The following is a 22,395-nucleotide window of genomic DNA, read 5'->3' as shown; positions in this document are numbered from 1 at the left end:
CATGCATACTGGAATTCACCTCGACCTCTGGCTCAGCCTCAGATGATTTGAGAAAGGATTACGGATGATTAGTGCCATGTGCTGCCTTCTCCCAGCTCCTCAGGGCCCGGGCACTGCCCGCCTGATGAGGGGCTTCTGAAAGAACGATTATGTCCAATTGTCTCAATTATGCAAACCATGCTGACATTTCTAGCAGGGGAAGGACTGGCGGGGGGAGGAGGGTCACTTCAAAGGGAAAGTTCTGGCTCCCCCCACCTCTCTCAGATCCCAAGGCTGTTTTCATGGGATCCCACACTGAGCAGCCTGGCAACATGGGGCCCTGGTTTCCTTTTCTGGCCTGGGAGCGAGGTCATGGGGGCATTGCCTCACCAGGATCATGAGGGGCCCGGCACGGGCGCTCACATGCTCCTCATGTGGACTTCTCCTCTTAAAGGGTGGGCCCTCCTCAGCCAGCTTCCTGTCTGGCCAGAGGAGGAAGCTGGAGGCCAGGCTGGGCCCTCCCCGCTCTGCCACTGTAGCAGGTAAGCTCAGGTGGGGCTAAGCGCGGGTGCAGGGAAGCTCAGGTTGGGGGCTTTGCTTCCTGGGGCCTGTTGCTCCTCTGCTGCTGAGACTGGCTGGATAAGGGTGTATCTGTTCTCAGCTGACAAGGCCTCCAGGATGATTCCCTGAGGGAATGAGCCCTGTGTCAGCCGGCCAACACCAGGCTCCAGCGTGATGAGGCTTCCTCAGAGCTGGCTTCTAAATGTAGGTGCCAGGGATCCGCAGAGAAGCCCCAGCTCCAGGGCTCAGCCTCCTTGCTGCTTACTGTTACTTCTTAGCATCTTACCTCTGTCCCTGTGCTTCCTGGAGAGCGTCCCTCTTCCCGTGAGCCCTTGCTATCGCTCAAGTTCTTCCGGGGCGGTGGGCAGGGGTTATATCTATAAGCCTTCATCAGCTGATATTTCATCTATTAGTTAAAACCTCAGGGTCAGGGGAAGCTCAGGGAAAAGATAGGTTCTACTACACAGGGCTGTGAAGGGAGGTGGGAATTCCCTCTCACTACCAGTGGGAAGTAAGAACCAGTTTCTGAAAGGCAGTTGGGTAGTATGCACCCAAGTACAATTCTACGTCTAGGGATCCATTCTGAGGAAAGAATCCTGAAGGTAGGCCAGGATTTACATAGCATTGTTTACTACAGTGAGACACATGAACAACCCAAATGTCCAAAACTGAGGATTGGGCACGTAAACCATGGTCTATCCACAGGATGAAATATAATGTGGCTACTTGCAAAAGGACAGAGAAGAATGTATAATGATAATGTGCAGAATGAACATGCTTTTCATGACAGATGCGCACACACACGTCTAATCTGTTCCCAGAAAAAAAAAAACCTAGAAATATACTGAAAGTCTATCTGTTGTTATTCTAGGATGAAGGCCATATGGGTGATGTTTATTTATTCCTTGGTAGATTTGTATATTTCCTCTTCTTCTTTTACTTTAATCATTTTCTATAACAAATACATTTTCCTTTTGTTACCAGAAATTATACCTTTTTTTTTTTTAAGTTTAGCAAAAAGTAGCAGAAATAATGAGGAGCAGGCAGGGGCAGAGGTAGGGAAGAATGGAAATGTTTACAAGAGTCATTCCTGGGTTGATGAGGAATAGGAACTGAAAATGAAGGAGGGCAGAGAGGTAGGGAGGAAAAATATATGACAAATTTGCTCTGTCTGAGTTAAATATTTAGGGAGGAATTAAAAAGGACACCAGCCTCTCTAGGAGCGGACTTCAGACAGGTTTGAATTTCGCGAAGGATTGTCTTTGGCAATCTTCACCAAATATCTTTCTGCACACTACCCAGCAGCAGTTTTAATTCATGGCATTTGCGATGGTATTTATAGCATAAATTGGCCACTGTCTGCAGTGTATTTCAGGCTCCAGAAAATGTAATTGGAAACGTCAACTAATGTTGAAAGCGTTTGCTATAATTGTTTGTGTTTTATTGGTTATTTTCTAGGAGAAGTCTGGAATTTTGTTTGGTTTGGCTCTTTGCAACCCCACTTATTTGCTTTGCAAAGTTGATAAGTACAAGAAACAGAATGATATTCAGGCATTTTAAGTGGCTAGTCATCTTCATACTGAACTAAGTGAAAACAAAACACACTTTCCATTAACTTAAAATCCTCTTACTTGGAGCATTTGATATTTTTAGAAATCTCCCTTTTGCTTTGATTGGAAATGTTTTCAAGATGTCCTCTAATTGTGTGTGTGTGTGTGTGTGTGTGTGTGCACGTGTGTGCGCACATCACGCACACAAAACCTGGGCCTGGGAAAATAGAGGCGGCCATCCAGGGGAATAATGGGACCCAATCCCGGATCCTCTTCCACAACCTAGAAGTTAATGAGGTTCAACATCTTAATGCCTCCATTAAAAAGGTAGTAGCCAGAGACACACTGATATGCAAAGGGACCCGGGCAGTCGGTGGCTGCTATGCCCCTCATTTTCTAGCTCTATTAGACTCTGCAATCGGTGAATGAATTACAGAATCCACTGGGAGCAACCAGGGTCCAGGAAATGGTTGGTTCATTGCCCCAGACACACATCACAAACAGGAGCAATTTTCCCAGGCTCCCACAGAAAACACCACAATTTATCTTGCTATTTTCCAGAAACTGTGCCTTCAATTGCTATCTATGTCAGGGGGAAGAATACATTTCCAATGCTAGAGATAGCTTAAAGAAAACAAGCTAATGACAGCCCACAGCTCTCCCCTTCCCAGCTGCCAGGTCTTCTTGTTGCTATGTGACTGCCCATTCCCCCCACTGCTTCTGGCTCTCACCCCATCTGGTCTGCTCTCCCCGTAAACGTGGCAGGGAGACAGGAAGTCCTGTGTTCATTCCTTGAGGGTTGGTCACACTTGCTACGACCCAAGGTAAAATTAATGCTGAATTGGCAGGTGGCCTCTCTCCATGGGCCATGGGCCCTCCCTAGAGATTGGGTATTAGGGAGGGCAAATGTGTCAGGCATGATGAGGTGGAAAGCATGTTGGCCAGGAGTCACAGCAACAGCACCTTTTTTCTGTTAATCATTGGAGAGGTAATACACAAATATATAAAATTGTACAACACTGCAGAAGAGCCAGATGAAGGTCCTAACACCCCCAGCCCCACTGCTGAGCACGCTTGATGGTTTGATGTGTATTGTTCTAAACTAGTGCCTCCCAGTCAACTGTGCCACAGACATAACTTTAAATTGTACAGTAGCCGTGTTAAAAAAGGAAAGCCATGTTAAAATAAGTGAAACTAATTTTAGAATTTATTTAACTCAACATATCCCAACTATTATCATTTCAACATGTAGTTGTTACTAAAACAAAACTTATTAATGATATGTCATTTGTTTTGTACTTCAAAATTCAGCCAAATACTACTCCCCCACTTTTTTTGAGCTCTAATATCAGACATAAAAAATGGCAGTTTGCTGTCTTATACTTGAACTCACAGCATATCTCAGTTAAGATGGGCCAAATTTCAGGTGCTTAATAGCTGCATATAGCCAGTGGCTACTATGTTGAGCAACATAGCTCTAGACCTTTGCATATCAAGGTTTGTTCTTGTACAACTGGATCATACCAGAAAGATCTTAGTACAACTTTTTTTTCCAGTTAATAATAAAGACATTTACACTTTAGAACTTAACGTTCTACTTTAGAGTATCTGATACTTGCACAGCCCATGGTTGGATCTATCATCAATGGTTTAACAATTTCCTAATCGAGATGAAAAAAAAAATTGGAGGCTTCTAATTTTTCACTTGGTTCAAAATATATTGGAATAAACATCCATATATTGCCTCTGTATGTGTAAAAATGTTTCCAGATAATAAACCCCTAGAAGTGGATGTGCTGGGTCAAAGCGTATGTTCGCTTGACCCCGTGACAGGTACTGCCCAGATCCCCTCCAAAAACATGCTGCCAGGAGTCTGTGAGAGAGAAGCAGATCCTTAGCCACCAGGCAGCCTTGGGGTTTGGACCTTAGTTCTCTTAGATGTAAAAACGAGGAGTTGTGCTAACCCTTCCTTGTTTCTTAAATGCCCACTTTTACAGCTCAAATGTTGACGGTTCCAGCCCATGTCTCCGGTGAGTGGGGCTGTGCATGGGTGAGAGCTCCCTGTTCCTCAGTTGGCAGGGCAGGACCAGAAAGGCCGATGAGCAAACAAAGCTCCTCATGCATCTTGCCTGAGGTCAGCAGAAAATTCTCAATGAAGACCCGAACTCCTATTTTTTGTACAATTACTATTACACTGTCTTTTATTAATATGGTGTTGTCTACTAAGTGCTGTCACAGCAAATGAGCAGAGGAGAAAGGACCAGCCCCAGCAGCCTGGCTCTTGAGCTGGCTGCCACAGGCATCACGTTGAGCTACATCAACTTCACTCCCACTGGTGTGCCACCCAGCATCCCTCCCCACCCCTGTGGCCTCAGCAACATCACAGCCCCTGAAGGACACAGTCCTTGTTCACACACACCGCCAATAGTGTGGTGCACCCTCCCAGGTCCTGGGAGTCCTAGGAGAGGAAGTCCACCTAAAGAGTGGCAAAGGACCACTGAAAAGGAGAGGGTGCTCCCCATGGAAGCCAGGTGGGTACTGGGAGGTCAGCCTTGGTCTTCCAATCCTCTCTCCCATGGGTGCTGGTCTGAGCCCTCCCAGCCAGGGAAAACCAGACTGAGCTCTCAGGTAATGTCAAGGAGGCCCTATACACACTGGCTTTCCAACTAGTTTGCCCTCCTGAGCAAGCCAGTCAGGAGAGGGAGCTGCAGAGGGGGCCCCCCCGAGACCCTTGTGGCAATTCCCAGGTTCCCAATCAGGGAGGAGCTGGTGATGGGGGCAAGGGAAGATTCATCCATCCATCCCCATCCATCCCCAGCTGTGTGGGATTGAGTCTTCCAACCAGGGGCATGGGGTGTCTTTGCATTTGTTCAGACCCTCTTTCCTTCCTTCAGCAAAAGGTCTTATAGTTTTCTGTGTTGGTCTTTCACCTCCTTGTTTAAGCGTTTTCCCAGATATTTTATTCTTTTTGATGTTATCATCAACGAGATGGTTTTCTTAATTTCCTTTTTGGATTCTTCACTGCTGGTGTTTGGAAACACAACTGATTTTGGGTTAATGATCTTGCACCCCAAAACTTTGTTAACTTTGCTTATTAGCTGTAGCAGCGTTTTTTTTTTTGTGGATTCTTTCAGAGTTTTGCTTTGTTTTATTTTGGGCTTCATCTGTATTCCTAAGCAATATATTGTTTAGCTTTTTCTGCTTTTGAACTTTATGTAAACAGACTCACACTGTGTGTCCCCTCGGGGACTTGCTTCTTTTGCTCTGGGTTATGTTTTGAGAGCCATTCATATGATGTGGTTTGTCTGTTTCTGTTGCCATGTAATATTCCCTCATGTGAATATGTGGGGATGGACTTACAGGTCCTACTGCAACTGGGCATCTGGGTTGCTATTTGTTGGGGATCTCATGAATGGGAACATGCATGTGGGGTCTCCTGGTACACACGAGCATGAGCACATTTGGGGGGTAAACCCCAGTATAGAATTGATAGACTCAAGCATGTGGCTGCTGTGCTTCTCCAGATGATGCCAAAAGGCCTTATATCCTCCTTAAAAGGAGGAGCTCAAAAGCATCTTCCCATTTTGGAGAAAGCATTTGGAATCAGCCAGAGGAGACAGATGTGTGATGAGGGACAGGGCTGTGCACAGGAGTCAAGTCCAGCTGCCTGGCATGAGGCCAGCCAGGACTGGTGGCTTCACTATGACCCAGTCTCTTCTCCTAGTGCCCATTCACCTCCCAGAGTCCCTAGCAAAGCCCTAACCCCTCCACTGCCTCAACTTCCTCATATTTAAAACCACAGTGAGGGGAGCACGTGCTCTCTGTAGACCTCCGCCTCCCAACAGCCACTGCATCTCCATTCAGTGTGGCAGTCATCGTGACCACAGTGAGAAATGGGATCAGGGGCTCTGCCTTTTTTCTGCTGTTCCCTCTTCTGAGAGCGCCTTTCCCCTTTGCTCCTGCGCCCAGCTGAATTCTCCTCAGGCTTCAAGGATGAGCTCCCTCCCTGTTTTCCCCACCTGGCAAGTCCCTCCCCAGGGAGAAGCCCTGTCCCCCCACACCATGCACAACTTTACAATGCCAGTGTATCTGCCTGGGAGCTCCCGAGGGCTGAGTGCACTCAGTACACCTGGAACCAGCAGAGCCTACAAGGTGAGGGGGCTTCATAAGCTACTAGTGTGAAATACACAAATGCTGGCTTTCTCTCATGTCACACAAGGTGGTCTGGGGCTACAGAGGTCCCAGTGAACTTCTGAAGACATATTTCCTCTCATGTAACCCTCCCAAGTTTTCAATGCTGAGCTGTGTGTAGGAACACTTATCTATAAATACATGAGCAGCCCAGACACTTGCCATGAGTCACGGGTCACTACAGACCACAATGGTCACATAGATCTAGAAGAACACAGCAAATGAGAACCCCATTTGGGATGCTCAGCCATGCCCCCTCCTTCACACCCAGCCCCCCACCCAAATCTACACAGCTGCTCCCACCCCAGTCCTCACCGCCCAGAGTGGACCCTGCAGGAGTGCCCATCATTGCCAGACCCCTCGCCCCTTCCTCGAATTGTAACAGGACTCAAGGGGTTTGCCACTTGGGGTGCAACATATTGAACACAACCCAAGGAACCGTTGAAAGCAAAGAACTTTTTATTATTTGTTGCAGGTGAGAACACAGGGAGATGGCTCTCAAAGCACCATCTCCCTGTGGAGTTAGTATAGAAAGTTTTTTTTCAGTGTATCAGGGGGAGGGGAGGGGAGCTTGCATATACGTTAAGGAATGTATACATATCCTATTACTTAGGCACTTTGGTTCAATTCTGCAAGACTGTCAATTCCTAGACTGTCAACATGCTAGTGTGTACATTGTATGTTTGAAAAAATGGTGGAAAACTCCACCCACAAGAGGAGATCTTAGTATTATAATGAGCTAAAGGTAACTTCAGGACAACTCAGGGGTGAGGAGGAAGGGTGAGGCACTTCTCTGCAGTCCTCAACTCCAATCTGGCTCAAACTGGCTCATGTAAGGGGCTGTCAGGGGAGACCCATCTAGCAAGGGGCTCTCAGGTGAGTGAAACACCTTGGCTGGTGTTTCCTTGGTGTCTTCTTGGCTGTAACTGTTGGTTCTGCCAAACAAAACCCATGTTTTCTCTACTTATGCCCCTTCCCCACCTCCCTTCTGCTAGTAGCGCTTAGGCCTCTTATTTGAGTAACTTCCCTTTGCATTTTAGTTAACAAAATCTGTCCCATCCTGGCTCTCAGTCTCTGGGAGTTGACTATTGCAAACTAGCCAATCTGCTGCAGAGGCACTACTGAAATATGAGAGGTGCTTGCCGATTAATGTGTGCACGCTGGTCCCCAGGAGCCGCAGGAAACCGACTTAGCATGACTTAGATAATATTGTCGGCACAGAGCTGCTATGAGGCCAGGGAGGAAGAACACTGGTAAAAGAAAACCTTGGAAAAACACAAACCAAGATTTGTGTCTGACATTCTTAAGGGCTGGTGAGTGAGCCGTGAGTTTGGAAGGGAATGATCCCTGTCTCATCAAAGTGTCCCTGACATTGCGGACAGCTGGCCAGGCCTGGGCTTGACTCTTAGTCCTGCCTTCCCACAGGCTTCCTGCTTCCTCTGCCATTGGCAGGGGAATTAAGAACAATGTATTCCAACGCCCACCGACCCTACCTGAAAGACCCTGGGCATTTAAACGGAAGCTAAAATCTTACCCTTGTTATACTTCATTCAGTTTATGCTTACTTAAGACACTCAAAAACTATTTACTGAATACCAATCTCTGCCAGACAATGGGCTTGAGGTTTTTCACACTAAACTGTGTTTAATCTTTACAACAATCCCACTTAACAGGCAAGATAATCGAGACTCAGGAAAGTTAAATAAATTGGCCACGGTCATAAAGATAGGAAACAGTGAGTCCAGGGGTGCCTGGGTGGCTCAGTTGGTTAAGCGTCCCACTCTTGATTTTGGTTCAGGTTATGATCCCATGGTTCACAGGTTTAAAGTTCTGCATCGGGTTCTGTGCTGACAGTGCAGAACCTGCTTGGAGGTCTCTCTCTTTCCCTCTCTCTCTGCTCCTCCTGCACTCTCTCTCTCTCTCTGTCTCTCTCTCAAAATAAATAAATAAACTTAAAAAAAAAAAAGGAAAAGGGACAGTGAATCTGAGAGCTGACTCAAGTATGACAGAATCCAGAGTCGTTTTCTCACCACCACACCTTTTATTGTATTTTTACTTTAGGGACCACCTTCAAAGTCTTAACCCAAAGAAAAGACTTTAATAGTAAAGCCCACTGGGAAGATTCTTTCCAGGGTGTGACTCCACGAGGAATATGCCAGGGAGGCGTTGCCTCCTAGTGGTGCCACAGGGTAGAATCCCATGCACCTGGGTAAAGCGTGAGGAAGCTCTCTGTACAAGTGATGCAGGCTGGCCGGGTCCAAGGATCAGCCAAGAGGGCCCTTGGCTTCCCACAGGAGAGAAATCAAGTGCAAGCCTAGAGGAAGTGAGAGCAGAATTTACTGAAAACATACAGCAAATACAGACAGAGTGTCTGGAAGACTCAGGAAGGAAAGGAGAGTAAGTCTTGTCTTTGCTTGGGGTCTGGGGTATTTATTAAGGATGGTGATCTGGTGTATGTGTTCTCTCAGGCATCCAGGAACTGGTCAAAGCAAGGACAAGTGCTCAGGAGCCAGGAATCTTGGTGTCATGGTGTCTGGAGTCAGTGGTCTTGGAAAATGTACAGGACAACCTCACCGGTCACTCCTTAGATGTTATCCATCATGCTGGAAGTCTCCAAAGAAATCATTAACTCCTTGACTTTACGAGGAGGACTTACATTAAGTCATGTGTAGGGTGGGGGTGCAGGTCCTAACATGAATAGAAGAGCAGGCCTTCTCAGGATCCCTGCAATTTCCCTAGTTCACAAGGGCTCAAGAAGATGCCCACAAATATCACTGAACTGTCATTTTTTAAAAGTTCTTTACAAGAGTATGTGTGTTGGAATAAACAAGAGAGAATGTCCGAAGGGCACACAGCAACTGTTAGTGGGCGTCACTGCTGGAGGCTAGGGGTTAGAGGGAGAAGGAGGGAGAATCACTTTTCAATTCAGACACTCCTTTTTTTAAATGTTTATTTATTTTTGAGAGAGAGAGAGAAGAGGGGAGGTGCAGAGAGAGGGAGACACAGAATCTGAAACAGGCTCCAGGCTCGGAGCTGTCAGCACAGAGCCCAACACGGGGCTCAAACTCAAGAACCATGAAATCATGACCTGAGCCAAAGTTGGATGCTTAACCAACTGAGCCACCCAGGCGCCCCTCAATTTAGACACTTCTAAATCTTTGTCATTGTTCCATTGAGCATATATTAGTTGAGGGATGCTTGTGGGGTTTGTTGTTTGTTTTAAATTCTAAGCAAAGGAAAAAACCCACATCATCCCCCCCATGCCACCAGCCATCCCCACCCTGTGCCCCAGGCATGAAGCTTTTGAGGCCATCTCTAAAAGGAAAAGAATAGGAAAATGTGAAGCTCCAAATCAAGATTCAGGTCTTAGAGAGGTGGGTGTGGGGCCCTATAGCTGAAGCTTCTCTGTCCTTGTGGTGGATCATCGCCCAGGCCAGTGGCCTCTGCACCTCTTCATGTTATAGGGTGACCATGTTACAGGGTGACTTCCAGGCCTTCTCTCACCCATATCCACCAGGCCCCCTAGAATGTGTTTTCTCATTTTGATGCCAGGTCCACTTGTAACCAGGGCACTGGGGCGCAAGAGCACCTGGTCCAAATAGACCAGTTTTGGCCATTTCCCATTGGCAAAATCCAAAGGCAGAGAGGCAGGTGGTGGGTGAAACAAGAAAGGAATTTATTTCAGCGAGGCCAACCCCAGGAAAACAGTGGACTAGAGTCTCCAAGACTGTCTCCTAAGTGTGGAAAATACTTCCAGGTATTAGAGAACGTGGACATATAAGGAGAATAGGGAGAATGTGGGACAAAAGCCAGTGGGAATGTGTAAGTGGGCAGTGAAGGTCAATTCATCATTGTCTTGGGGTCAAATACACGGGGGCTCGCTGGCATCAGGACAGAACTTACTGCTCTTCCCATCACGGGATGATTTACCCAGCAGGTCTTTTACCTGAGTTAAGAGACAAGCTGGAAAGGAGAACTTAATCAGTTAGAAAGTACCAGCTAAGGTCAAAATGGAGGTAGTTGACGTCCTCTGTCACACTCTTCACCAGCCTCCCCACTGTCCTCCAGCTGCTGTGTGGGCCAGCGAGGGCCAACCTGCCAGGGTTACCAGTGACCTGTTGTGGGCACCATGCTGAGCCATATTGGAGTCTGTGGGAGAAAGAACAATGAGTGTCCTATATACACTTACCAAAATATCCCCTCATGTTTAAACCGTGTGGGAAAGTAAGAACTCTACAGTCAAAAAACACGACTGTATAAAAAGCCTCACGCTGCCCAACGTGCTGGCCTGTCACACAGTAAACCCTCGTACACTGCCCAGTGGGGACATGCTGGCTGCACAGCCCAAGCGCTGTGAGCTGATCGGAAACAACCCTAGCACAACGAGGCAAGATCATAAAGAGAGCAACAACCTGTCTTTAAAATGTTGATATCGTGATCACAAGGGATTCTTGGCATTGATTTTATCTTTTTAAAATTTTGTATAAAATGGGGCACCTGGGTGGCTCAGGCGGTTGAGCGTCCGACTCTTGACTTTGGCTCAGGTCATGATCTCATGGTTCAAGGGTTTGAGCCCTGCATCAGGCTCTGCACTGATAGTGTGGAGCCTGCTTGGGATTCTCCCTTTCTTTCTTTCTTTTTTTCTTTCTCTCTCTCTCTCTCTCAAAACAAATAAACTTTAAAAAAACGAATCAAAAAATAAAATTTTGTATGAGATGCTATTTATCTTAGGTACTGAATTTTTGACACACTGCCCATCACCCAAGAAAGGCACAGCAGGCCCAATAGTGCTATGCCTTCTGAGCACTGATTCCTTCCCTGGATGTCCAGGTGCCAGCACTGACATCAGAGACATCTCCTCTGACTTATCTCCCTTACAGCATGAACTTGCAGTTCCTTGAGAGGACTGGCTTGGGAGGACCCAAATAGAGCAGTGGGAAGCTGAGGGCCACATGGGCAATGGATCTCAAAAGCTTGTTAAAATACAGGTTCTCACACCCTGATTCTGATTCCAGGGCCTGGAGTGAAACCTAGATATCTTTTTTTTTTAATTTATATTTAGTTGTGGTAAGATACACACGATGTAAAATTTGCCATCTGAATCATTTTTAAGAGTATGGTTCACTGGCATTGAGTCCATTGACACTGCTGTCCAGCCATCATCACCATCTACTCCAGAACATTTTCATCCTCCCAAACTGAAACGCTACCCATTGAACACTAAGTCCTCATTTCCCCTCCTCAGCCCTTGGCACCCACCACTCTTAGTGCCTGTCTCTACAAATTTATTTTAGGCACCTCATATAAGTATTTGTCCTTTGTGACTGGCATATTTCACTTCGTGTACTGTCCTCAAGGTTCATCCACATTGTAGCAGGTGTCAGGATTTCCTTCCTTTTGAATACTGATAATATTGCTTCATATAGGTAAACCACATTTTATTTTGAATAATCCTGCTATGAACACAGGTGTATAAATATCTCCCTGAGACTCTGTTTTCAATTCTTTGGGGCATATGCTCCACAGTGGAATTACTGGATCATATGGTAATTCTAAGTTTCATTTTTGAGGAGGTACCATAACTGTTTTCCATAGCATCTGTTTCATTTTATTTTTTTATTCTTAATTTAAAAAATCTTTTTAATGTTTATTTTTGGGAGAGAGAGAGAGAGAGAGAGAGACTGGGGGAGGTGCAGAGAAAGAGGGAGACACAGAGCCTGTAACAGGCTCCAGGCTCTGAGCTGTCAGCGCAGAGCCCAACGTGGGGCTCGAACCACCAACTGTGGGATCATGACCTGAGCCAAAGTCGGACGCTTAACCAACTGAGCCGCACAGGCGCTCCAACATCTGCTTCATTTTAAAAGGATTATTAATTTATTTATTTTGAGAGAGAGAGAGAGTGGGGGTGAGGCAGAGAGAGAGGAGGAGAGCGAGAATTCCAAGCAGGCTCCATGTTGTCAGTGCAGAGCCCAATGTGGGGCTCGAACTCATGAACCATGGGATCATGACCTGAGCTGAAATTAAGAATCAGATGCTTAACCGACTGGGCCACCCAGGTGCCCCTGCTCCATTTTAAAATTCCACCCATAGTGCACAACTGTTCCAATATCTCCACGTCCTCACCAACATTTGTTATTTTCTGTTATGTGTGTGTGTTTTCAATCGTAGCCATCCTAATGGTGTGAGCTGATATCTCTCTGGTTTTGACTTACCTTCCCTAATGATTAGTGACACCGAGCATCTTTTCATGTGTTTGTTGGCCATCTGTATGTCTTTTTTGGAAAATGGCTAGTCCAGTCCTCTGCCCATCTTTAGTCAGGATGTTTACTGTTGTTATCGTTAAGTTGTAGGTTTGTGTGTGTGTGTGTGTGTGTGTGTGTGTGTGTGTGTGTTTACATATTCTGGATGTTGATTCTCTATCAGATATATGATTTGCAAATATTTCCTCCTGTTCCAGAATTGCCAGATACTTACATTTTTAACCACTTCCCCTGCACCATCTTTGAAGAACACAGGCACAGACCCTGTGGACCCCTTTCTAGAAGCAAGTTTCTGGGCCAGGTTCTATCAAAGAGCAGGGATAGAGGGGAAAAGATAGGGAGGAGACCTGGCTCCACTCAGGACCCAGTGGCCCATTCTAGGACAGGTAGCAACCCTCACCTGAGCACCTACCAGGCATAGGTCTCCAACACCTGAAAGAGAAGAGGCAAGGAGAGTGGTGCAGGCCCTGGCACCCAGAAACTGTGGCTTCCCCCATCCACAGAGTAAGGCAACCTCCTTCAAAAGTATGATCCAAAAAAAAGCACGGCCCACCCCTGAGTCCCATCCTCTCACATCTGTGAGGCCACTCACATCTGTGAAGCGCACCTTGTGTTTAGAAGTGCCCATCTGGCTTACCTGTATGTGATCCTGAAAATGGGGAGCAGAGAGAGCTGACATCCATATGGACATGTGACTTTCAGGAGCTCTCCCCTCAAATGGTTCTGCCTGGGGCTGGGGCTAGAAGCTGACCTTGGCCACCTTCCCTTCTCTCCCTTCATTTCCTCCTGCCAACCCATCATCTTACCTGAGGTCCTGATCACCCCTTTTTTTCTAGGCTCAGTGGAGAGCCCTCAGCTGGAATACAAACTGCCCATGTACTTTGTGCATTGGTCCTCATTGGTGACCAGCACAGCTGTCTGGAGGGCGGGAGAATTCGATATCCCAACAAAGGGCCCATTTTTATTTCCTCTCCTCCTTCAAATGGTCCAGGATAAGTGGATGTGGGAGTGGGTCCCACAGGCCTTCATTCCAGGATATTGAAATATCCTTCTGCACCTGGGGTCTTTTGCTGCATCTGTATGACCTGAAGGTCTTTCCTGTCAATGGTAAAAATGAGGAGCCCGTATCAGTCTCAGTACCCTAAGCCCAGCTGCTGCCTGTGTGGCTGGCCTAGCTGCATAATTAAGTACCTGGACTGCTCTGATGGGCTCCTCTTTTCTTCTGTTTTGCTTTGGTTTTTCCTCCTAATTGACTATTTGCACTTGCTCAGGGCTAATAACCACCCTGCATTCCGTCCAAGGTCAGCAACCCCCTCACTTAAGGTGAGGTCAGCCTGGCAGGTAGCACCTGTGAGAAGTGTATCCGGCATCTGGACAGCACCACTTTGAATTAAGGCCTTGTCTTATGTGGTTTGACTGCATCAAAAATGATCATTCCAAAAGCAAATGGGTGTCTGCTCACATTTTAACAGGAAAACCAAATTTTGATGAAATCCACACACCAAATTCTGGCAAGACTTTTGTCTTTGTCCATTCAGGTTACTATAATAGAATGTCATAGACTGGGAGGCTCATAAACTTAATTTCTCACAGGAACGCTGGCAAGTCCAAGATCAAGGCACCTGCAGATTTGATGTCAGGCGACCCCTTCCTGGTTCACAGATAGCTGTCTCACATGGTGGAAGGAGCAAGGGAACACTCTGGGGTCTATTCTGTAAGGGCACTAATCCAAGTCATTAGGGCTCCAACCTCCTGACCTAATCACCTCCCAGAGGCCTCACCTCCTAATACCCTCACACTGGGGTTAGTATTTCAGCATGTGAATTTTGGGGGAACACCAACATTCAGTCCATTGCAACTTTTTCTACAAGTGTAGAAAAATAGATAACCTTTTTAAATTCTGAATTAAACTACTAGTTACCATTCAAGATGTGTCCTAAGGCTCCATTATTTGCAATCACAGCTTAAAATATGCTTAAATCCAAGATGATGGAATGGGAATCTGCTGTGTTATTGAAAGATTACAAAATTAGTGATGCCGCTGAAACATCAAAGGTGTTACCATGAGGCTGGCCCCTTGGAGCCCACTACAGTTGGGAGACCCTGCGCTCAGAGACTCTGAACACCGGCCAGGTACCATGGGCACAGTCTCATTTTCTTTTTTTCTTTTTGTCTTTAATTTTTTTAATGTTTACTCATTTTTGAGAGAGAGAGAGAGAGAGAGAGAGAGAGAGCGAGCAGGGAAGGGGCAGAGAGAGAGGGAGACACAGAATCTGAAGCAGGGTCTCAGCTGTGAGCTGTGAGCACAGAGCCTTCATGTGGGGCTTGAACTCACATATCATGAGATCATGACTTGAGCCAAAGTCAGACACTGAACCAACCTTGCCACCCAGGTGCCACTTTTTTTATTTTCTTTTTAAAATCAGTTATATTTTTCCTTAGAAAATTAAAAACATGATATGAATGACGAAGCAACTAGAGGAAAAAATTCTGATTCCCCTACCATAAACACAAGCTGACAAGTTAATACATTTGCTTCTTTTTTTCCTGGCTTTATTTAGTATTCCCTCTAAAAAGAAAAATGTCTTTGGAGCAGTGCTCTTTCCGATAGCCAGGGAGTGACAACAACCCAGATGTCCATAAATTGATGAATTCCTGCAATGGAATATTACTGAGGCATAAAAAGGAATGAAGCCCAGACACCTGCTACATGATGAACCTTGCAAACATTCTGCTAAATGAAAGAAACCAGCCGTAAAAGGCTCCGTATTGTATGATTCCATTTATATAAAATGCCCAGAAGAGGCAAATCCATAGAGACAAAAAGCAGAATCGTGGTTGTCAGGAACTGAGGGGCTGTGGGGGCTGGGGAATGACTGCTAATAAGTAAAGGACTTTTCTTTAGGGATGGCAGATGCTCTGGTGTTAGTGCAGTTTCACAATCTTGGGGATATACAAAAAAAACAAAAACAAAAACAAAACAAAAAAACCCTGCACATTTTTAAAATTTATTTGTTTATTGAAGTTTATTTATTCATCATGAGAGAGAGATGGAGAGAGTGCGCAAGTGGGGAAGGGGCAGAGAGAGAGGGGGGTCTGAAGCAGGCTCTGTGCTGACAGCAGAAAGCCTGATGTGGGGCTCGAACTCATGAACCGTGAGATCATGACCTAAGCCAAAGTCAGATGCTTAACCGACTGAGCCACGCACTGCACATTTTAAAAGATGAATTTTAGGGTATGTGAATTATAGTAAAAAGAAAGTAAAAAGGGGGTGCCTGGGTGGCTCAGTCGGTTGAACATCCGACTTCGGCTCAGGTCACGATCTTGAGGTTCATGAGTTCAAGCCCAACATCAGGCTCTGTGGCTGACAGCTCAGAGCCTGGGGCCTGCCTCAGATTCTGTGTCTCCCTCCCTCTCTCTCTCTCTCTCTCTCTCTCTGTGCCTCCCCCGCTTGTGCTTTCTCTCTCTCTCTCTCAAAAATAATTTTTAAAAAACTTAAAAAAAAAAAAAAAAAAGAAAGGAAAGGAAAAGGGAAAAGGTCACTTCCTATGGCCTAAAGACCCAGCTCTGCTCCCGGGCTCCAGTCTGGAGGATCGCATTACATTGTCCCAGGAAGGGCCCCTGGATAGAAGAGGGTTGGAGGTCTGGGGAAGAGGGAACACTGGCCAAGGAGAGGCGGGGGCTCTGATGACCCCCCCCCCCCCCAGCGTTTCCTCCAGGCCAGCCCTGTCACCTCCAGGGGATGGTGATGATAAAGCACAGGAAATCAGATCTTGAGGTTCTCCCAAGCACTATCACTCAAGTCTCATGTTATCATCCCCACTCTACAGATGTGAAAACTGAGGCCCAGCACCTGAGGGGCAGTCTCAGCATGGGCCCTTACCTGGAGCTCCTACTGGTTCTCTTTGTTGTAAGGGGCCATGAGGCAAGGTCTGTCCGGCTCAAGAGTCTCTCCTTGTCTGGCCAAAGCAGGAGCATCAGCCAAACCACACCGAAATGGCCTGTGGGTTGGAGCCCAAGGCCTCCTTCTTGCTGGAGTGAGTGGGTGGCAGGTGGAGTAGGAACAATTGTGGAGTTTTAATCTTTGTGCGCCTGAAGATGGGTGGCCTGTGCCAGTGTTTGGTGGGGAAGTTGTCTGGTTCTCTGGGATGGAGAGTTTCCAGGCATGCAGGTGCTGCCCCAGGTGAGGCCCACAAGTGCTCCTGGCAGCCAGGCAAGGGCAGGTCGGGGCCCTGTGTGGGGACCCACAGCCACCTACCACTGTGCGAGAACATCCACCAGCGTTCCCACACACAACGGCATTCCAGAGAAGCCAGAAATCCAGATTTTCACATGTAATCCCCCTCTGGGTTAATAATAGCAGAGAATTCTTCTCTTTATACAAGGGTCAAATCAAGTCCACGTGTGGGTCACATGCAGCTCTGGGATGAGCATTTTGAGGCGTTGGCTCTAAATACATACAGGAGATAGGCAGTTTCCTTTGGCTAAATGGGTCCACAAATCAGTCATTTCGCTGTAGGGTTTGCTGTTAATTTTGGCCCAAGAAACAGGGCCATTGAGTAAACAGAGACTCGCCTAACAGTAAACCAGCTCTTATGTTTGGAAGCCACTTCCCAGGATCAGTCACAGCTGGCCCAGGCCAAACGCCACTCCCTGCGGTCCTGGCCCTGTCTCCTGCCTCCCTCTCCTCCCACAGGCCCCACTCCCCCACCCCTCAGCCCTCTCACCCTTCCCAGCCCCCACCCCATCACCCCACCCCAGCCTCAGTCTTCTCAAAGGTGTCCCCCTGAAGACTCCTCCTTCCTCTTGCACATCTCCTAGAGGGTCATCCCCCTGGTGTGGGCCACACTCCAGTCTTCCTACTGGTATCCTGGCTCCCCTTTGTTCCCCTATAACACAGCCCCATAAGTTCATGCTGCCCCTCTGCCCACCACTTATTGTGACCTAAAGTCTGTGCAGAACACGCCCACCTGCATCTTCGGTTCCAAAGTCTGCCACATACCCAATCCATGCTCCTCAGCAAGCACCTGCAGCTCTGTCTGCCACAGGGCCTTTGCACATGCTGTTCCAGCACCCTAGAATTCCCTTCTGGTCTTTCACTTCACAGTTTAAATGTATAGCCTGTTCAGCCAAGACTTCCCAATCTAACAAGCCTCCTACCCCACCCCACGTGCACACCACCATACTCTACCACACCCTCTTCTTTATTTCCTTCATGTTCTTACCACAATCAGCCATGCTCTGGTTTATCTGCTGCCTTGTTTGCTATTCTTTGCTACTTGACCACAATGGAAGCCCCCTGAGGGTAGGGCCATGACTACCTGGCTCACCTCCACCCCCAGCTCAGAGCCCTGAACCCAGCCAGCCCCACACTGGCCACATGATGGCACTCACAAAACACCTGGAACATGAAGACGTGGCAGCCTAGTTTCTGCCTTCACTTCACTACTACGAGAAATGCCCACTAAACACTCATCTCCTGGGGGGGCCTCCTCCTGCCCCTCCATGGCCCATCCCCATCTCACTGAGGTGGGAAACCCACCCCCTTCCCTCCATTTCCTCACCCACCTACTGCTCAGCACCACCTCTTGCCCTCAGTCACCCTGTTCCCGTCCCTCCCCCCTATTCTCCACATGCATCCTCACTCCCTCTGCTGTACACATGCTGTTCCACCCACCCCACCATTCCCTGTCCCCAAATGTCTTCAGCCCACCTGTCCAAATCTTGCCCATACTATGAAGTTTCCTCCCCGTACTTACCCACTCTGAACTCCTGGCACCTGGTGGTTTTTGAACCACCAGGTGAAGGCTTGACTGCATACCGCCTCTATTTCCATCATGCAACTTACTATCCTGTGATAAAACTAATGACTAGGATTTCCATTTATATCTAGTACCTCCCAGATACTGTACAGGTGTTATCCCAGCTGAGGCTGAAAGTATGCAAAGCAGTTCCCATTTCAGAGATGAAATGGGGGCGGGGGAGGGGGGCTGCATGTGACCCACACATGGACTTGGGCAGCTCAAGGGGCTTGGGGAGCATGATGGTGGCACCACCTCTGTGTCTCCTCACTGGGCCTCACAGACAGACTTTCTAGTAAGTGAGCACTCCTGCAGGTGGGATTTTAATCTTCAGTGCTAGTGTTCCTCTTATCTGGCCCTAAAGCACTTAAATAACCATTTGAGGGGCACCTGGGTGGCTCAGTCGATTAAGCGTCTGGCTTCAGCTCAGGTCATGATCTCTTGATTTTGTGGGTTCAAGCCCCACGTTGCGCTCCGTACTGACAGCTCAGAGCCTGGAGCCTGCTCAGATTCTGTCTCCCTCTCTCTACACCCCTCCCCCACTTGCACTCTCTCTTTCTTTCTCTCAAAATAAATCTTAAAAAAATAATAACCATTTGTGATGGGCAGGAATATTTTGGATGAGTGGGCACCATCTCTGACCCAACAGGGGGATCTGAAGGGTCTATAAATGAACCACAGGAGGCTCTGCTCTTCTTTCATTTCACAAGGATGCCCTTTGTAAGATTCCATGGCTCTTTGTTGTTACCTTGGCGGTACTCAGCCCTGGTAGCAGAGGCGGGAGGGGAAGGAGGAATGTTTGACTCAGGGGTCCTCCACCCATTGCCTTTCACCTGCATCAGTGACTCCCAGCCATTCAGGAGGCTGAACCCCTCCCCACCATGAGCAGAGAGTCTCCTCAGGTGACCTGGGTTACCTCCCTTCTGCTCTGTGTGCACCCCACTGGGGTGTGTGGGCCCAGGGGGCCAGACTGGGGTAGGCCAGGTTGATAAGAGCTGGGCCGCCCTGGAAATGCTCCACCCGAGGGATTTATTGATTTATTTAGTCATTACAGGGTAATGAGCAACTTCTCTTTGCCAGGCACTCCTGGAGGCACTGGGGATAAAGCAGAGAACTGAACAGGGCTTTGCCTTCCATGGCTTTTGTAGGAGGAGAGAGGGAAGGGAAGAGAGGGAGGAGGTTAGTGGGATGGAATGTATGAAGGACAGAGAGCAGGGGGTGGGGGTGTGGTGGGGAGCCAGAGAGCCTCCCTGAAGAGGGGACATTTGAGTACAGGCCAAAACACTGTGAGAGATTGCAGGCAAAGAGTGGCTATTGTATCTTTTCTTTATCCTCAGAAGATTCTAGAATATTTCTGGAGACTCAGCAGTAACTTGGAATTTTGAACTGAGGATGCTCTTCAGGACTAAACTTTTTTTAAAAAAATCAGTAGTTGATATTTAAAGTAAAGCACTTTTTTCCCCAAGGGAAAGTATGTTAGTCACGTGCTAACATATTCATTAGGAAAAAAAAGAAAAGATTTTTGGTGAAGCAGAGAGAAATGGGGCCATTTTGTGGATGCCAGCTGCTGTTCTTGCCCAGGGCTCCAAGGGCTGGGGTTTGGCACTCTGAAAAGGCCCCCTCCCAAGTTTGGGGGTAAGGTGTGGGCCAATACTCCCTCAGGGCAACAGATGCCCTGCACCTGCATGTAAAGGAGATGGGGGAGGGGGGCACTCCTTGATGGAGGCATTTAAATGCCGCCTGAGACAGAACAGACATTAATAAAAACAAGAAGCACATTGCTGCTTTCCAAGTTCTTCATCCACCTCAGTATATTAAATCCTGTAGGGCAAGTGGTATTTCCCCCTTTTGATGATGTGGGACCTAAGCCTAGTTGTTCAGGAGCTGGACCTTGGTTTTCTGATTGCCCACACTGCATTGCCCCTGGGTTTCCTAGGAAGTGCCCACTGACTGGTTTGTTGTGCTAGGGGGTGCTGAGAGGGAGGGCCTAGGGGACAGGCAGAGGGGGCGGGGCCTAGCAGGGGCAGGGGGCGGGGCCTAAAGACGGGGCAGGGGGAGGAGCTGAGAGGGAGTGAGGTCTAGAGGGCAGGGCACAGAGGTGGAAGGGCATTTCACTGTCGTGTCTTTCCACAACGGCTAGAACCATTCCCCAGTCTTTCCTGGTCACCTTGACATTTTTGCAGAGTATGGGTCAGTTATTTTGTAGGATGCCCCTCAGTTTGGGTTATCTGAGGTTGCTCCTGCTTAGATTCAAGTTATGCATTTTTGGCATTTTTATCTCTCATGCATTTTATTGGGAGGCTCATGGTGAATCTTTGTTCCATTACTGGTGATGTTCACTTGGCTTTAAGTGGTGTTCCCCAAATTTCTCCACTGTCAAGTCACTAACTTCCTCTATGATTAGTAAATACCTGTGGGAGATACTATGAGATTATGTAAGTGTACTGTTACTCTTCAAACTTTTACCCACTACTTTTAGCATTCATAAAACATGAGTGATAGTTGCCACATGGAGATTTTCTACGTCCATCATTCCTTCTGTATTTATTAAATGACTTACTACTGGAGGAAAGAGCGTTCCCGTCACCCCTATGTATTGAATTATGTATGGATTTATACCAGTGTGGGTCCATGGGCTCTTATTTCAGTCAAAAGGTTGTACTTCATTATTGTAAGTACTTATTTTCATGCTCAATTATCCCAGATAAAGCCAGTGAGAGTCCCTTCAAAGTGGCTTCAGTGTTCTTTTGGCAAGTTCCCACGTCAAAAGTAAACACTTACTGGCTAAACAAGATGTTCCAGGTCCTTCTTGTACTCTCTCTGCTCCAGTCTTGGATACAGTCATTTCTCCAAGAAGCCCCAGTTCGCTTCAGTGGAGAACAATATTTAGAAGCCAATATTTGAGCACTAAATATACTCGTTGGTGGTACGCCCTTTCAGTGGATAGAGCCAGGAAACACATGAATGTGTACACATACAGACATACGTGAGCATATGTGGTAGGCATATGACCCCAAAGACCCTAGCCTCCTGGTATTTATGCCTTTGTAGTTGTTGTGTTGGTCCCAGCCTACTGTTAGTGATGCTCTTTGCTAGAAATGACCGAGGCATTCACCAGAACCTGTGTTATTCACAGCGAACCTCCACAGAGAACTCCCCCTGTGGAACTAATGTGTCTGGACCAGCCCTGTAATTCTTATTATGACTGCAAGATGCACTTCAGCAAAAACTAGCAGGAAACTCTGAGGAACAAGATTTATTACTCACAAGCCTTGAGTGTACGTGGCATACCCAATGGGCCACATAGCAAGGACACAAGTAGAGATAGAGATAGCAGATCCAGAACTCTGCCTTTATTAGTGTCCAAGGGTGGGATGTCTAGGGTTTAGAGGGTTCACTCTTTATGGTGAATTTTAGGCATGAGAGCAGGTATTAGGGCACAGGAAGGGCAAGGGTCAGTTCTCTAGGTTAACCAGCACTTTCTGAAAGAGGGAGCTTGGTGAGCGGGGGCAGCCTAGTTCTTTATTCGGCTGTTTTGTTAGTAGCTGTGTTGTATATCTGGCAGTATATTTACTCGAGATGGATGTCTTTGACATGAATGCCTCAACAGTCAAAAGCTGAATGTCAGGCACTCACATTACAAGAGAAAAAGCTTAATGTTCACTTACACTATAGTAGTCCTCTCCACCTGATTGTGGGCAGCCAGAATGGGAGACTCTTCTAATGCATGGAATACAGCTAAAGAGATATCACTTCAGGTACATGGCTGTAAAGAGACCATGGCTTCTCTTGTGTGACTCTTGCACTCCCCACTCTGATGGAGGTCACCCACCATGTTGTGAGGTTCCTTGTGGAGAGGCTCACATGACAAGGAACTGACTGAGGTGCTGGGCCCAAAACCCTTGAGAGGACCTAGATCTTGGCAACAGCCACATAAGGGAGCTAGGACTGGGTGCTCCCCAGTGGATTCCCTTTGGATGAGACCATGGCCCCACCCACAGCTTGGCTGAATCCCTGGGAGAGACAGAGTCAGAAGTACCCAGATATGCTACA

At 47.3% G+C, this 22,395-nt stretch overlaps 1 protein-coding gene across 1 annotated transcript in view; it reads left to right on the top strand.

Moving 5' to 3' along the window:
* Positions 1 to 376: 376 nt before the first annotated feature.
* TRPM1 (transient receptor potential cation channel subfamily M member 1) overlaps positions 377 to 22,395 on the top strand; it is a 95,026-nt gene continuing 73,007 nt past the window's right edge. Inside the window, exons 1-2 of the mRNA XM_027067886.2 lie at positions 377 to 521; positions 4,088 to 4,224. Of these exons, the coding sequence (XP_026923687.1) occupies positions 377 to 521; positions 4,088 to 4,224 (282 nt within the window). The remainder of the gene's footprint in view (positions 522 to 4,087; positions 4,225 to 22,395) is intronic.

This window comes from Acinonyx jubatus, chromosome B3 (assembly GCF_027475565.1).
Source record: "Acinonyx jubatus isolate Ajub_Pintada_27869175 chromosome B3, VMU_Ajub_asm_v1.0, whole genome shotgun sequence".
NCBI classification, from domain to species: domain Eukaryota; kingdom Metazoa; phylum Chordata; class Mammalia; order Carnivora; family Felidae; genus Acinonyx; species Acinonyx jubatus.
This window is presented reverse-complemented; position numbering and strand designations above follow the sequence as displayed.